This window comes from Trachypithecus francoisi, unplaced genomic scaffold, assembly GCF_009764315.1.
Source record: "Trachypithecus francoisi isolate TF-2019V2 unplaced genomic scaffold, Tfra_2.0 Lachesis_group9, whole genome shotgun sequence".
Taxonomy (NCBI): domain Eukaryota; kingdom Metazoa; phylum Chordata; class Mammalia; order Primates; family Cercopithecidae; genus Trachypithecus; species Trachypithecus francoisi.
This window is the reverse complement of record NW_022681474.1, coordinates 19,789,674-19,806,516: the sequence shown is the minus strand read 5'-3', so window position 1 is coordinate 19,806,516 and position 16,843 is coordinate 19,789,674. Positions and strand designations below refer to the sequence as shown.

Sequence of the window (16,843 nt, the reverse complement as noted above, 5' to 3'; positions counted from 1 at the left end):
TTTTCATTTTTATTCTTGCATCTCACTCCTTCTTTCTGGGGTCAGTCGCTTTTCTCTTAGAAAAGAGACCATTTATAGCCATCCCTTGGTATGCCCAGGGACCGCTTCCCTGCCGTCCTGCATATGCCAGTCTGTGCGTATACAGGTCCTGCTGTCAGCTCTGTGGGACCCATGTACATGGAAAGCTGACCCTCTGTATCCCTGGGTATTCCATTTTGTGAGTATGATATTTTCTTCTGTCTCTTTTTTTCTTTTCTTTTACAGACAGAGTCTCACTCTGTTTCCCAGGTTGGAGTGCAGTGGCACAATCATAGCTCCCTACAGGTTTACTTCCTGGGTTCAAGCTGTCCTCTGGCCTCAGCCTCCCGAGTAGTTAGGTCTAGAGGCAAATGCCACCAAGTCTAGCTTATTTCGATATTTGGCTACCAAGGATATTTTGCATTAATTTTTAACAACAAAAGAGCTTCATGAATGAATTTCAATTCTGTGTTTCACTAGGAACATAGTCTTCTTTTATCATTCTGTGCATAGATGTGAACACTGGCTGGGCAGGTTGACATGCACCTGTAGTGCCAGTTCTTTGGGAGGATGAGGCAGGAGGATTGCTTGAGTCCAGGAATTCTGGGCTGTGTTGTGCTATGCCGATCAGGAGTCCACACTAAGTTCGGCGTTAATACAGTGACCTCCTGGGAGCCAGGGGACCACCGGGTTCCTAAACAGGGATGACCTGGCCCAGGCCGAAAACAGAGCAGGTTAAAACTCCTGTGCTGATTAATAATGGGATAGTGCCTGTAAATAGCCACTGTATTCCAGCCTGGGCAACATCGCAAGAACCCATCTCTAAAAAAATAAAAATGAAAACAAATGAAATCAAACCTCCAGGTTGCCAGGATGCTCATGCATCCCATGTGAGCAGCTGTGTCAGGTCATACCTTTGCTGATCTTTTTTTCTGTTCATTCCTCAGTTCTGGTACTCATGGATTTCTCTTTCATTATTAAGAGGTTAGCTGTCATATTTCTAGTTGTCATATTTTATAAAACATTGCTAAGTGTTTGTAACAGATCCCTATATTGCTTGTGTCAAAAGACAAAATTTTAACAAATTTAGTTAAATGATCTAGTCAGATTTTATTTGGGAGTCATTAATCCAGCAGCATGTCGTCTGAAAATAAGGAGGTTCTACACTGGATGTGGCAGAACAGTTGTTGTTTATAAGATAGCTTAAGCTGGAACCAGGAAACAGCAAAGGGAATTAGTTACTATCAGGTTACTTCTGGTTACCTCCTTGCAAGGGTTACAGCAGAGGGGATTTCCTTATCATGCTGGCTAGAACTGGTCTATTTGGAGATTTGGCTGTTATGGCTCTCGCCTGATTTCTTAGCAAGTCAAACAACTTAGTTTTGGTTTGATGACATGGAACTTTAGCAAGAATCATGCCATTTTGGTTTGATCTGTTGGGGCCTAGTGCAGGAGCTCAGTCCAAATCCATAGCCTCTTATAAACTTTATTTAACACTTACTGGTCCCCTTCTTCCTTCCGTCCTTCTCTCCTTCCTTCCCTTTCTCCTTTCTTCCCTACCTTCTTGCCTCCTTCTTTTGTTTCTTCCTTCCTTTGCTCTTTCTCCCTCTCTCTTTATCTTTCTCTCTTTCTTTCTCTTTCTTCCTTTCCTTTCCTTTTTTTCCCTTTCATTTCTTCCCCCTTTCTGTCTCACTCTGTCACCCAATCTGCAATGCAGTGGCATCATCATAGCTCACTACGGCTTGGAACTCCTGGGTTCTAGTAATTCTCCTGCCTCAGCCTCCCAAAGTGCTGAGATTCCAGGCGTGAGCCACTGTGCCAGGTGAATTGCCTTACTCTTTCTATCATTTGCTTACAAGTCTGAGTTTTCTTTCTCCCCTCTCTGGAAGATTTTTATACTTTTTTGGGGAAGAGTGGGGTAAAACAATTATTACTTTTTCTGACTAGCAGGATTTTTAATGATTTAATTATATCTATGCATGCTGAAAGATGAAGAAAATAATGCGCTTTTACTACCTACATCATTCCCCTTCTTATTTTATCCTTGCCACTATTTGCCATAAACTGGAATTTTCCTTTCAAGATTTATTACATCAACGTATAATTTCATATTTACCTAGCTATTTTTAAGCAGAATGTAATACTTATATTGTGGAATTCTAATATTTAAACTTAATTCGATTTTTACAGGGCTGATTTTCTCATCTGAATTATTTATGAACAAGACTTCATTGTTAAGTCCTTATTTTGATTCATGTTTTACGGCTGGGCTATGGCTCAAGTTGATTTTTCTTTTTTTAGGATACACACGTAAGTGTTGTGTATTCTGAGTTCTTAAATATTTGAAAGTATTTGAAAATCTCATAGTTAAAAACATTTACTTTTCCATATGAAAACTATCATGGCTGGGCATGGAATGTGTGAGCCACATCTTTTCTGCTTAAAAATTCTGTAAATATGATTTTGTTCCTTTTGTTTAAAGTTGCTGAGATGAAGTCGGAAGCCAGGTTAATCTTTGCCTTTTTCTTCTTTCTTGAAGTTTTTAGGATTCTTTTGTCTTTGAATAATATCTGCAACAAATAAATCATGAAGTTAGTCATTCTCTATTAAATTTGTCTGTAACATCATAAGTTTATATAGTGAGTTCAGACAAGAAGAAGAAATGTTGCAGATTCACATGTTCCTTTGCTTCAGGAAAGTTTTCTTGTATTATGTCCTAAGTATTTTTAATGTTTCATTGTAATGCTTTTTAAAAAGAACATCTAATACCTATAAAAAAAGAATAGATGTGGCCAGGCATGGTGGCTGACACCTGTAATCCCAGCACTTTGGGAGGCTGAGGCAGGTGGATCATGAGATCAGGCATTCGAGACCAGCCTGGCCAACATGGTGAAACCCCGTCTCTCCTAAAAATACAAAAATTAGCCTGGCATGGTGGCACTTGCCTGTAATCCCAGCTACTCAGGAGGCTGAGGCAGGAGAATCACTTGAACCCTGGAGGCAGAGGTTGCAGTGAGCCAAGATTGCACCACTGCACTCCAGCCTGGGTGACAGAGTGACTCCATTTCAAAAAGAAAAAACAGATATATATTTAATATCTGTCTTTGGGCCAGGCACAGTGGCTCACGCCTGTAATCCCAGCACTTTGGGAGACTGAGGCAGGCGGATCACCTGAGGTCAGAAGTTGGAGACCAGCCTGGCCAATATGGCGAAACCCTGTCTCTACTAAAAATACAAAAAATTAGCTGGGCATGATGGCACACACCTGTAGTCCCAGCTACTCGGGAGGCTGAGGCAAGATAATCGCTTGAACCTGGGAGGCAGAGGTTGCAATGAGCCAAGATCTTGCCACTATACTCCAGCCTGGACAAAAGAGTGAAACTCCATCTCAAAAAAAAAAAAAAAAATCTGTTTTTGATACATATATATATTTTTGATCAGTGTAGTTTCCCTGTCCTTTTCCTGTGTGTGCTTTTTTTTTTCCTTTTGTAATTGTCACCAGTTCAATCTGACATTGATTCAGATTTTTGCCATATAAGTTCTGTCAGATATTCTGAGTTTGCAACATTTTTCTGTTGTGTTTTGCTTTACTGTTGTCAGTTCACTTCTCAATGTATTCTATTGCCTTACTACCTCTTTTTCAGTTTGTCTTTCTTTGGACTTTCCTATGACAGTGTTTACATATATTTAATTTCCCGGGGAGTATGAAGTGATTTTGTTTAAATTTTCTGCTATTTCTTGGAGTAAGTCTCTTCCAACACATTTTCTTCACTTCCCTTTTTACTGGTTACATTTCTTTCCTTTTATCTTATATTTTCCAGAACCTTTGCATAATTTCCTTTCCTGTCTGGTCGTCTTTGAAGTAAGTCATGTCTGTTCCTTTCTGCTACTTGCTAGGAATATTGTGAATGGAAATTCTCTGGCAGTCCTTCTTTTCTCTTTGTGTACTTGTTGAAACTTAGTTTTGCATTACAGGCTGGCTGAATTTTTCTTTAAGTTATCTGTTTATAGTTTAGGTTATATGGAATGAAGAGGTAGGGAAGAGAAGTTGGAGGAAGAAATTTGACAGAGTTTGACATATTATCTCTGCATGCTCACTCTCCACCCCTCAATCTGTTCCAACAACTGAGGTTTTGCCTGGTCGGACAGGGTCTAGAATTAGGCAGGGTATTCTGACTCTGGAAGAGGCCAGTTTGGTGAAAATCAATAGCTCAAAAACTTTCTGTTTATCAGATAGGTAGAACAGGTACTTATTTCTAATCAGACAGGTAGAACAGGTGCTCATTTCTACTGGCAAATTGACTTTCGTCATAGCCACAACATTCTTTTGCAGCATCTCTCCCTAAGTTTAGCAGCATCTCTAGGTAACTAGCATTCCTCTGGCAAGAACGCTACATTTGCTGAAAACAGAAATGTTAGCTTCCAGCTCTTTGTTAATCCTGCAGCCCTGGTCATTCTCCCGGATTGCTACTTGTTTTTAACTGTGGTCTATTCGTAGCCTTTGCCCTTTCAAATTGAGAATTAGTAAGGCCTTAAAAACTTTTCTGCGGTGTTTTTTTTTTTTCCAAGAGACAGGGTCTTTGTCACCCAGGTTGGAGTGCAGTGGCATGATCTTGGCTCACTGCAACCACTGCTTCCCCGGCTCAAGTGACCTTCCCACTTCTGCCTGCCAAGTAGCTGGAACTGCAGGCACGAGCCACTATGCCTGACTAATTGAAAAAAAAAAAAAAAGGCTTTTTGTAGAGACAGGGTCTTGCTATGTTGCCCAGGCTTGTCTTGAACTCCTGGACTCAAGCAATTCTCCTGCCTTGGCCTCCCGAAGTGCTGGGATGACAGGCATGAGCCCCCGCACCTAACCAACTTTTCTACTTAATTCCCACAACTATAAGATGACAAATAGAGCAGACATGTCTTGAAGTTGGCATTTTTGTCCAATTAGTTCACCTTCAGCAGGGAGTTTGTGAAATGGGATTGTTGCCATTTTATAGTCTTGAGATATGAATAAATAGCATGCATTTCACCTTTTAGTCCTTTACAGTGTTTTAAGTGCATTTCAAAGAGAGGAATTGTGGAACTTTGAATGTTTATATGTTAAAAATCTATTTTATAAAGTGAATAATAATTCTTATATTTTGTCCTGTAGTTTTAGTTATACTCTTTAAATTAAAACTACTTTATGTATAGAATTACTTTCTTTTTTTTTTTTTTTGAGACAGAGCCTCACTCCATCACCCAGGATGGAGTGTGCAGTGGTGCCATCTCAGCTCACTGCAACCTCCGCCTCCTGGGCTCAAGTGATCCTCCCACCTCTACCTCTGGAGTCACAGGGACCACAGATGTGCACCACCATGCCCTGCTAACTTTTTTTTCTTTTGATGTTTTTTATAGAGAAGGGGTTTTGCTGTGTTGCCCAGGTTGATCTCGAGCTCCTGGGCTCGAGTGATCTGCCCACCTCAGCCTCCCAAAGTGCTGGGATTACAGGTGTGAGCCACCGTGCCTGGTCCCCATTCTTTAATATTCAACTAACAGTGGGCAAAAATCTGTAATAAGACATATTTGGAGAGATACTGAGGTCACTGATTTCTTCAAGTCATTTCTACTTTTATTTATATCCTATGATTTATTGAAAATATGTAATCTTGGTTATCATAGTCTTATGAACGTCCTCCCCAAGGTATAGTTTAATGTTATAAATGACCTATCATCCTGTAGTCCTCACAAATCTTTAATGTTACAAAAACCAATCAAGCAGTCTGAAACATCAGAAATCATCTTTTCTAAACAGAGAGGTAAGAATGTCTCCCGAACGAAGAAAAGAGTCTTTGGTGCATCAATTTTTTGTGTGTTTCTAACAGCATTCCTGTTTTTCTTTATATTGAAGATGTTCATATATACCAGTGAGATATATTTGTATCTACTATGTATACAGTGTGTATACACATAGTATACATGTATATGCATTCTATATACACATATTTGTTTATATAGTGTGTGTATATATACATATAATCTATGTAGAGATATAGCATATCTATGGACACTTATTCACTGTTATATATCAGTAAGAATCTTCAATATAAGGAAAAAATTATGTAGCTATATTATAGATATCACTATATATACATACTATGTAAACAAATATATGTATATATAGTTTCTATACTTTTATATACATAATATATAATGATGTATATACACAATATAATATATTACACATATTATATATACATAATATATAACAATTTGCATATGCATAATTATTATATGGAATGTATATGCATAGTATATATAATATATACAATATGTGTATACACAGTATATATTCTGTACATTGCATATTATGTATATAGTGTATATACATAGATATTAAGTATATATCAAATGTCAAGTAGACACTTGATATTTGTGATTCATCTTTCTGAATCCCCAAATCCACACTTACGGAAATCTTATACATTTCTAGCTTTCCCCTGAATCATCTTTTTGGTGGAAAGTCACATGTTAGCTGAATAAGAAACCTTATACTCCAAATCAGAAACTTCAACTTTCAAGATTTCCGTAGGCCTGGAGATATTTTGTATATCAAAACTTCCCAATCATTTTTTAAAAGTTATTTTATGACGGTAAGGACATTCATGATGATGAATAAAGAATAACAAAGACCAGATGAGAGGCCGATGTGGAGTGGACTGGGTGAGTGAGGTGGGCTCGCCACTTATCTCAAGCTTGGCAGCAGCGTCTGGATGTCAACCTGAGTTTACGTTTCAATTCCTGTCCTCAGCAGCATTTCAAATTACTACATGGCATAGATCTTTAGGGTTGCAAGTCAAGCCTGCAAATGTTAAGCTACCAAATGCACACTTTTCCAGTAGTGGTTCTGTGGCTAATAATATTAAGGTATCATGTTCTTGTCAGGTTTCTTTCTCTCTCAAGGATGAGCAAGATAATTCATATCTTACCCACCCAAGTCTTAAATTAGAAAGCTTGTGGTAAAGTTCCCTACTGTCAAATTTTAACACTGGGCTCAGAATTCCCATTGCAAATTTACATTTGGTTTTCCAATTAAAATGGGCTTTTGTGAGTCCCCCGCTGATAGCCATTGGCTTGATAAAAAGTAACTTCATTTGCAGTAAGGGTGTTTAGGGAACCCAACGCAAGGCTGACTCTTCTGCTGTTGCCTTGAGCCCAGCTGTGCTGAAATATTAAACTTTAGTAAATTAGGTGAAATTGCAGCTTCCTGGCTGATACCATAATGCCTTTTTCTTTTTCTGCAAACCATGTTCAGCATTAGTTTTCTGCACAATTTTCTGCATTGAGATAAAAATTGGACTGTCTTTCAAATCCAGGCAACTCTTCATTTTCTAGATAATTGTGCCATATTCTACTTATTTAACAAATGGCTTAAACTTTGAAATATGTAGAATTAGATTACAATATTATTCTATCACTACCTGAATATAGCATTACTTTGTCATACTCAGATGAAGCAACTGAATCCCTATAAATATTAGTTTTATGTAAAAGTAGAAGCCTATTTTTATTCTTGATTAGTACATACATTGACAGCAGTGATGAGCTATAGAAGGAAATCATATTCCTAGTCACATTTATTTTTAGTTTTATTGCTCCATTTTCTCTTTAAAAATAACACGAGTTCTTATGTGTTTTTATTTATTGACCAAACATTTATTGATCAATTATTGTGTGCAAACTTCTGTTTTGTGTTCAACCAGATGTTTTTAGAGTAAATCCAGAATTAGCAGAAAGAGACTAGGGACACTGGTATCTCTTTCCTTGATATATGTTTTCTTGTGATAGAATCTTTGGTGACAACTTTATTTAGCTGTCTGGACTGGTTGCTCCCAAATGGCTCTCACTTTGGCCTCTTTCAGGTGAAGACCGTATGTGTCTAGGAGATGTCAGTTGAAATATCATATTTTTGTTGCTTGGGAAAGTTAACTCATTAAAGCCTTTTCAAAATTGAAGTCATTTCAAAAGATCTTATCAAGGTACTCCCAAGATGGTGGAATCCAAGGGTTGCATTTGGAAAAATCTCAGAACTATACAAAAGTAAGAGTGAATAGTTTCATAAGCCCACATAGAACCACAGTGGAATTAAAACCTAGGGAAGTGGCTAAGTGGAGGCTTGGGCAGTCAGGATAGTTTAGGGCGTAAAGAGTTGAGACCCACTTCTAAATAAATAATTGGAGAGCCAGTCTGTTTCATAGTGCCATTGGATCACTCTCCTGCAATAGATGAGATACTCGTAAATGAGATACTAACCAATATGATCTAGACCATGGTTTCATTTTGCCTGCCATAAGAAGGATACCATAGGTTGGGTGACCGAAAGAACAGAAATTTATTTTTCATGGTTCTGGAGGGTGAGAAGCTCAAGATCAGTGTGCCAGCATGGTCAGGTTCTGGTGAGGGTCCTCTTCCTGCTTGGCAGAAATCTGCCCTCTTGCTGTGTCTTTACACTGCACAGAGCAGAGAGGGAGGAGGCAAATTCTCCGCTGCCTGCTCTTATGAGGGAGCTAATTCCACCAGGAAGTCTCCACCCCATGAACTAATCAGGTACCAAAGGCCCCACCTCCAAATACCACCACATTAGATTGGGGATTTGGGTTTCAACATAAGAATTTTGTAGAGACACAAACATTCAGCCCTTAGCAGTGTTAAAAGAAAAACATTAGACAAATTAAATTTAGCACACTTTATTTGAGCAAAGGATTCATGAACTCGGCAGCACTCACAACCAGAGGAGGTCCAGTGAGGTCCACCTCACGGTGTGAGCAGCAAAGCCTGATAGGCCAAACTCAGAAGCACCATAGAGAAACTGATTGGTTATAGCTATGCAGGCTGCCTTATGGGGCCTGGTGTAATGAGTTGGTTGTCTGTGATTGGCCAGTAGCCGCCTCTTCATTACAGCCTAATGTAGGTTTCCATTGTTAGGTGGGAACTCAACTTACAGAGAGACAGCCTCAAGCTAATGGCCTCTTGCTTATTTAAGAGCAGTATGCAGATGTTTTCTGGAAAGCTTCAAATGGTGACTATTTCAGGCCTTGTGGGCTATGCCACTTCTGTCATCACTACTCAATTCTGCCCTTGCAGCCCTAAATCACATAGCCATATGCAGTCACTGATAATACAAAGCCATGGGCATGGAGGTTTTCCAACAAAACTATCTGCAAATACAGGCAGGGGCTAAATCGGTCTGCGGGTAGTAATGTGCTCACACCTAAAGGTCTCCCAGCCCCTCATACCAATTCGCTGTCCCTCTGACTCTGGGTTGAAGTAAGCACAGGTTACTGCTTCTGTTCTGGGTCATGATCCACCCAGCAATTCCCCAGTCCCCAGCTTTATTTATGCGTGGGAGGATGCAGTCGAGCGACTGCACAGTTTCGAAAGTTTTTGAAGCGGCCCTTTTCTCCTCTCCTCTCTCCCCAGGCAGAGTTGTGGTGTGGCTGGGTGGGCTGCGTGGGCTTCTGGGGGACACGCGGACACTCGGGACGAGGAGAGGGCGCAGAAAAGTTGGAGCCCAATCAGCACGGAATTGAGCTTCCGCGCCCCAACCTTCAGGTGACCCCGCGCGGCGGCGGCGGCAGCAGCAGTGGCAGCGGCGACCGGAGCCCGCAGCAGCTCGGAGCGCCTCCGGGAGGACAGGCGGCGAGCTCGGCGAATCGTCATCTGCCAGCCGATCGCGGCGCTCCGCGGGCCGGCGCCCGGAGCCCGGAGCCCGGAGCGAGCCCGGGCGCGGCTTCTTCTCCGCTCGCCGGGGAGACTCTGCCGGGTGGGCTGTGGGCGCCCCTCGCCGCCGCCTGTGAACGCTGTGGGTGCGCGGGGCTGCGGCCACGGCGGCTGTGGCGGCGGCGGCGGGAGCCGCGAGTCGGGGCCGCCCGGGCTGTGCTTCGCCCCGGCAGCAGCGGTGGCGGCGGCGCCTGTGGCTCAGGATGCGGCCGGGGGGCGCGCTGCTCGCCCTGCTCGCCAGCCTGCTGCTGCTGCTGTTGCTGCGCCTGCTCTGGTGCCCGGCAGACGCGCCTGCCCACACCAGGTAACCCACCCGCCCGCCGGTCCCCACGCCGCGCGTCCCGCCTGGCGCCCCCGGACCCCCAAGCAGCCCATCGCTTCCCCTGTGGCGCGGAGACTTTTGGCCGCGGCAGGGAGGAGCCCACGGGCGGCGACGGCCTGAGAGTGTAGTAGGGGAGGGGGTCGCAGGGAGGCGACCCTCGGACCGGTGGACAGCCGCTGGGGAGCAGAGGGACCGGTCAGGGCTGCGGGGGCTCTAGCGCGCATCTCTGTGGGCTAGGCAGCTGTGGAGAGGGACCAGCCGTCGGGTTCCCCATCAGGATCCCGGGCTCCTCATTCTGGTCCTTGCTGTCCCTTCCTTCCCGCCCTAAGGCTCTTCCAACTCTGGGGTTGGGGACCTGACCTGGGAGCCGGGGAGCGCGAGATCTCTCTGCCAGGCAAGGAGCGCGACTCCCAGCCTGTCAGCCAACGGCTCCCGGCGGGATGTAGCAACTTAAGTTTTCTCCTCCGCTGTGCAGGATCCTGGTGGAGGAAAGCAAGGAGGCCACTCACGGCACTCCCGCAGCGCTGAGGACGCTCCGGAGCCCGGCGACCGCGGCACCGCGCGCCACGAACAGGTACAGCGGCGCCCAGCGCGGGCGGAATGGGGCTCGGGGGCGGCGAGCCGGGCGTGGGGCGCGGCTGCACCGGCTTGGATTCGCTGGGAGTAGGCAGGTTGGGACCGCGCGATTGAGTGTGAGAGTGTGCGTGTTTGGAGAGGGCGCGGGGAATGGGGGCACTCTTCACACTCCCTCAACCCTCTAAGCCTCATATGAAGGGTCTTTGAATCAAGGGGGATCCCCCAACAGCTGCATTTGAAAAATGGGTGCTGAGTTTTCCTTTCGACGATGGTGTGTTGAAAGCCGCCCCCCGCACCCCCATCCCCCCCACCAACCTTTCGAGAGAAGCAGCTCAGCCTGTCTTTATGGAGGGATCTGGTTGATTTGCTTTTTGTTTTCTATGCTTTAAAACGCACCGATGTTAAGATTCAGGTTTCTTCTGCGTGCTAGAAATGATTTTGTCCTTAGTGATGGGAAGCTTAAATTTTTTTCTTATCATTCATATGTGTATTTATTCATAGGCAGTAATTGTGTGTGTGTGTGTTTTTTTCCTGATTGTAAAAGTAATACAGCTTGGTGCAGAAAGTTAGAAAATAGAACTGTATAAAAGAAAATGTTTTTCATTCAGGGTCCTTACCTCTCAGAGACCATATTCAGGTTGGTTTTGGTCTGTATTTCTTTCAGTAGTCTTTTCTATATACATATATTTTAAAAATATAGCTGAGATTATACATTGTAGTTTATCTTCTGACTTTTTTCTAAAAATCCTAGACCTATACCTGTCATTACATTCCCCTCCCCCCACAAAAACATTGCTTCGGATTGTTGCATAACTTATTATCTGAAGGTGCCATAATCTATTTAATAGTTTCCATTTTTAACATTTAGGTTGCTTCTTGTTTCTGTTTTATTTTGTTTGCCATCAGTAATTCTATGAAGTGCATCCTTGTATGTAAATCTTTAGCTTCATTTCAAGTTAATTACCCTGGATGGACAGATAAGAGTTGAGATTATTAAGTCAAAGAGTATGTACTCTTTAGATTCCAAGTCACATTGTCAGTTGCTTCCTCGAAGGGTTGAATCAATTTACATTTTCACAAGCAGAATGTACTGCTTCCTGCCTTAGCATTGCTATTATGATTGCAATCTTGTATACGGTCTCTTTTCCTCTTTTTATCTCTTGCAAATCCCTTTTCTTCTGCGTATGCTTTGGTATATTCTTGGCTCTTGGATCCACCTTAATCTTCTGATGGTATGACTCCAGGCAGCTCTAGCACGGCTCTGAGAAGGGTCTGGAAATGTTTGGAATAAACCCTGAAGTGAGGAACACCACTGCCTGCCACCCCCTCACTGGAATTTCACAGCATATTAGAGGCACTAGGATCTCCTGGAGTAACAAAAGCTTTTGAGAAAAATAGTGTCCTTTAGTTTTTTCTATTCCGGTTGGTGTACTATAGGTAACCTAGCTTTCTCGAAGAACTGAGAAGCATTCAGTGTTTTCCCAAGTCCTGTGGCTATTACACATTCGAGGGTTGACCCTTTGAGAAAGTTTGAAAGAATGTACTCATCAAATGGCATTTGATCTCAGGTCATTTTTAGAGGTAATTCTTTGATGAATTTTTCACTTCCTTTTGACACACTTCTTTTCTACTTGGCATACTTCTTGGGCTAATACAGGTAACTCATAATTCTGAATATGGCCCACTTTATTAAGCGTTTTAAAATTTTTACCATTCTTCTGTGTTTGTAAAAGCCTCTTTATGTTTTGATTTATTTTATGTCCCCTTTATCATTTATGATTTTGGTTATTTATGGAGCAGGGGTACAAATTTTAATCCACCATACTACTTGGTTGTATAGAGAAACTGTCATTTCTTCATTTTTCTGGAGCTGGTCTGATCTTCCCACATGAGCCCCATGGTAATGATGCTTGTAGGAATAAGGAGAGCCAACACTTAATGAACTATTCTTATGGGCCAGACACTGATCTAAGTACTTGACATTTTTAATTTTAAAAATTTTCAAAATAGGTTTAGGGGGTAAAGTGCATTTTTATTACATGGATATATTGCCTAGTGGTGAAGTCGACATTTTAGTGCAACCGTCACCCAAATAGGGTGTACTCACTGTACCCAATGGATAATTTCTCAGCTCTCCCCTCATTCTCACTCTCCCACCTTTCTGTGTCTCCAGTGTTCATTAGTCCACAATCTGTCTATATGTACACATTATTTAGCTCCTATTTATGAGAACATGTGGTATTTGACTTTCTGTTTCTGAGTCATTTCATTTAAGAGAATGGCCTCCAGTTCCATCCCTGTTGCTGCAAAAGACATTAAATCCTTGTTTTTCATGGCTGAGTTGTAGTATGTGGTATATATATGCCACATTTTCTTTATCCAGTCCTCTGTTGAGGGACACTTAGGTTGATTCCGTGACTTTATTGTTGGGTATAAGCACTTTACATTTAATTCATTTAATCCTTAAAAAATACTAAGAGAAACTATTGTTATCCTAATTTTTATAGAGGGGGACATTGAGGCAAAAAGATTAAGTAAGTTGCCCACAATCACAGAGTTAACACATTGTGGAGCCTGGAGTGAAACCCAGGCCAGGAGAATCCAGAATCCCACACATTTAATTTTCCACTGTGTTGCCTGCCATAGGTGCTGGGAAAGATGGTGTGTGTGTGTGTGTTTGTGTGTGTGTGCATGTTCAAATATTCAATTCAGGCAAAAGCTTAGATGTGACCATTGAAGAGACTCTTTCTGGCAATATTTGTTCTTTCTAAGGAAAAATGCCCAGGCTCTCAGATTGCTCCTACCATCTCATCTCACTTTAAGATGCCATCCAAGTAAGCCAAGTGCGGAGGCTCACGCCTGTAATCCCAGCACTTCGGGAGGCAGAGGCAAGTGGATCACTTGAAGTTAGGAGTTTGAGACTAGCCTGACCAACATGGTGAAACCCTGTCTCTACTAAAGGATACAAAAATTAGCTGGGTACGAGGGTGTGCACCTGCAGTCCCAGCTACTCAGGAGGCTGAGAGGCGAGAATCGCTTGAACCCACGAAGGGGAGGTTTTAGTGAGCCAAGATCATGACACTGCACTCCAGCCTGGGTGGCAGGCCAAGGCTCTGTCCCAAAAGAAAATTTAAAAAGATAACATTCAGGTGTATTAGGGAGGGGGCCTTAGGTGATGCAGTGGTCCTGAGTTGGAGCTCATGATCATGGTATCTTTTCCTTCTAATCTACAGGGTGATGTTGATCCTTTTCCATCTGGTGGCCAGGCACCCTGTTGAGAGTCAATGATAAGATCTGCAGCTTGTGGCTCTTTCTTTTCCCTCAGCACCTGCTGGTGCTTCTGGCTTGTCTTGGCCTCACCTGAGATCCTACTGATGTTATCTTTCAGGGATCTGGCAAAGATTCTCTTTTGGTCCTATCTCGGGTTGTCTCTCTGTGACACTGGCTATGATGCTACTCACTCAGCTGTTGCTAGCTAGCTCCACAGCCAGCCTCTCACCTATTTCTGGGCCTCATCTAAACACATAAGAACCAGAATTAGTTCAGAAAACGAAATATCACGGCCTCCCTCTACTTGCTCCACAAAGTAGATGTGACCCTACTCTTAGTTATCTCAGGATGGAGTACTGCCCAAGAAGTGATCTATTTCAAAATCCTAATTGGAGGAGGAAGCAAAGCTTTTTTGTCATTGTTATTACTCTTGTCGCTGGCTTTTTATTGTCCCTATCTTTCTCCCTCTCCGAGCCAAAACTTTCCTCTTTCTTTTTTTCTCTTCTGCTTCTACTGACTCAGTTCCAGAAATTGGCAAGCTTCCCTCTGTTTCATATTCTATTCGCCCTGATGCAAACCTGCAGGTCTAACTCAAACTCAAGCCTTAATGATAAATTGTGGGGACTAGAGGAAAAGGATTGGGAAAAGTCAAGCAGCTGTGTCTTCCAAGTAAGATGGTTAATGTGCTAAAGTGGGAGAATGAAAAGAATTTGGAATATATTCTCTCGAGGCTGCTGAAAACCATATTTTACTTATCTAAAGTGGATTATTACCTTATCTACTCTTTTTGCATTCTTTCAGGAAAAAGTCTTAATCTCTTCTTCCTCCCTGCAGAGATGTTTCAAGTGGGCTAGGTTAAGGTCATATGCTCAGAAAGAAAAAGATAAAAATAAACTAGTAGTTTTCAAAATATCACCCCGTTACAATGGATCCTTTCTCTTGCTAATAAGTTTTGTCAAAGTTTTTCATTGACTTTCTTGTTCTTTTAATAACCAGCTCTTGGATTTACTACTCAATGTATATATATTTCCATGTTCTATTTCCTTCGTGGTGCTTTTATCTTTTAAAATATTCTATCTTTTCAACTTAATGTCTTGAAATGAATGCTTGATTTATTTATGTTATTTTTCCTCTTTTTTGTAACACAAATATTTAATACTATGAATTTCACATTGAATGCAGCTTTGGACTCATTCCTTCAGTTTCCATATATAATGTTTAGATTTTTAAAAATACATTCTAAATTGTTTATAATTACATTTTAGAACTTTTTATCTTCAGAGTCATTTAGGTGAAGACTTTAAACTTTCCAAGTGATTGGAATTTTTTTTCTAAAATATTATTTTCTTAACATTAATTTCATTTTGATTATGAAAGTTCAATAAAACCCTGCCATAATGCCATAAGTGAGTACCCAAATATCCAATCATTAGAAATGAGGGGTTGAATTATTGGGAGATTAATGAAACGGCCAGCACAAGCTTGTGTAACTAGCTAATTTGGAGTTCCATGGGAACATCCATGTCTTGGTTATGATTTGGCAACTTTTGGTGGCAGCTGTCCATTTTGGCTTTAAACATCTATGGTGATGATTTGGGATTGTGTGGCTGGCTGTGACGTCCTGGACAGCAGCTGCTGTTATTCTTTGAATGTCCTGGTTAGTTGGTGTCTGTTTCATTGGCCCATCTGGGATGATTGAACCATGAGTTTACCAAAGAAGGGGGACCTCACCTTCACATCTCTGTTTTCCTATAGAGGTTCGCCTGCTATTTTTCTTAATGGCCTTTCTCTCGCTTTCCTGTGGTCCTTTTTCTCTGCAGAAGGACTTTGGCCTCTACACGCTAATTGCTGAAGCTAATTAGAAATCCTCAAACTAGGCTGGTCACAGTGGCTCACACCTATAATTCCAGCACTTTGAGAGGCCAAGGCAGGCAGATTACTTGAGGTCAGGAGTTTGAGACCAGCCCAGCCAACATGGTGAAACCCTGTCTCTACTAAAAAAACAAAAATTAATCAGGTGTGGTGGCCAGTGTCTGTAATCCCAGCTACTCAGGAGGTTGAGGCATGAGAATCACTTGAACATGGGAGGTGGAGGTTGAAGTAAGCCAATATCACTCCACTGCACTCCAGCCTGGGCAACAGAGAGAGACTCTGTCTTAAAAAAATTTTTTTTTTTAATGTTAATGTTAGTTAAATTAATCTATATAGTTTTTGGGATCATGCGGCAAAGGGGTGGGCTTTTTAGTAATTATTATTTTACTATACACTTTTTCCTATGAAAATTATTTTTTGATTTTAATCGAGTTATTGCTTAACAACCAAGTACTATTTAGATTCTGTTTTCATTGCTTGGAATTTATCATTTTAAATGATCCCCTCCCGATTTCTTCAGTTCTTTGTTCTTTATTTCTTTCTTGGTCATAAGCTTAGTATCTATTTGCATAAGTCTAATATTTTTAGAATTGGAATATAAATTATAGTCATGAAACTTTAGATTTGGGGGCACTTTTTTTTTCTGGTAGTTCATGAAAGCTTTTATTTTATTTTAATGATACAATTCTTTCTGTTTTTTTTTTCTTTTGAGACGGAATTTAGCTCTCGTTGCCCAGGCTGGAGTGCAGTGGTGCAATCTTGGCTCACTGCAACCTCCGCCTCGCGGGTTCAAGTGATTCTCCTGCCTCAGCCTCCTGAGTAGCTGGGATTACAGGCGTGCGCCACTGCACGTAGCTAATTTTTATATTTTTAGTCGAGATGGGGTTTCACTCTGTTGGCCAAGCTAGTCTCCAACTTCTGACCTCGTGATCTGACCCCCTCGGCCTCCCAAAGTGCTGGGATTACAGGCATGGGTCACTGCTCCTGGCCACAATTCTTATTTTTCATACATGGATTCTGTTATTCGATCACAGC

The 16,843-nt window shown here is 41.9% G+C and overlaps 1 protein-coding gene across 2 annotated transcripts in view; it reads left to right on the top strand.

Moving 5' to 3' along the window:
* Positions 1–9,845: 9,845 nt before the first annotated feature.
* The window catches only part of ST8SIA6 (ST8 alpha-N-acetyl-neuraminide alpha-2,8-sialyltransferase 6), a 138,108-nt gene continuing 131,110 nt past the window's right edge, over positions 9,846–16,843 (top strand). The window contains exons 1-2 of one of the 2 annotated variants that reach the window (XM_033208757.1): positions 9,846–10,072; positions 10,566–10,664. In XM_033208757.1, coding sequence (XP_033064648.1) covers positions 9,972–10,072; positions 10,566–10,664 — 200 coding nt within the window. In that variant the 5' untranslated portion in view covers positions 9,846–9,971. The remainder of the gene's footprint in view (positions 10,073–10,565; positions 10,665–16,843) is intronic. The other variant, XM_033208759.1, reaches the window with a different exon arrangement.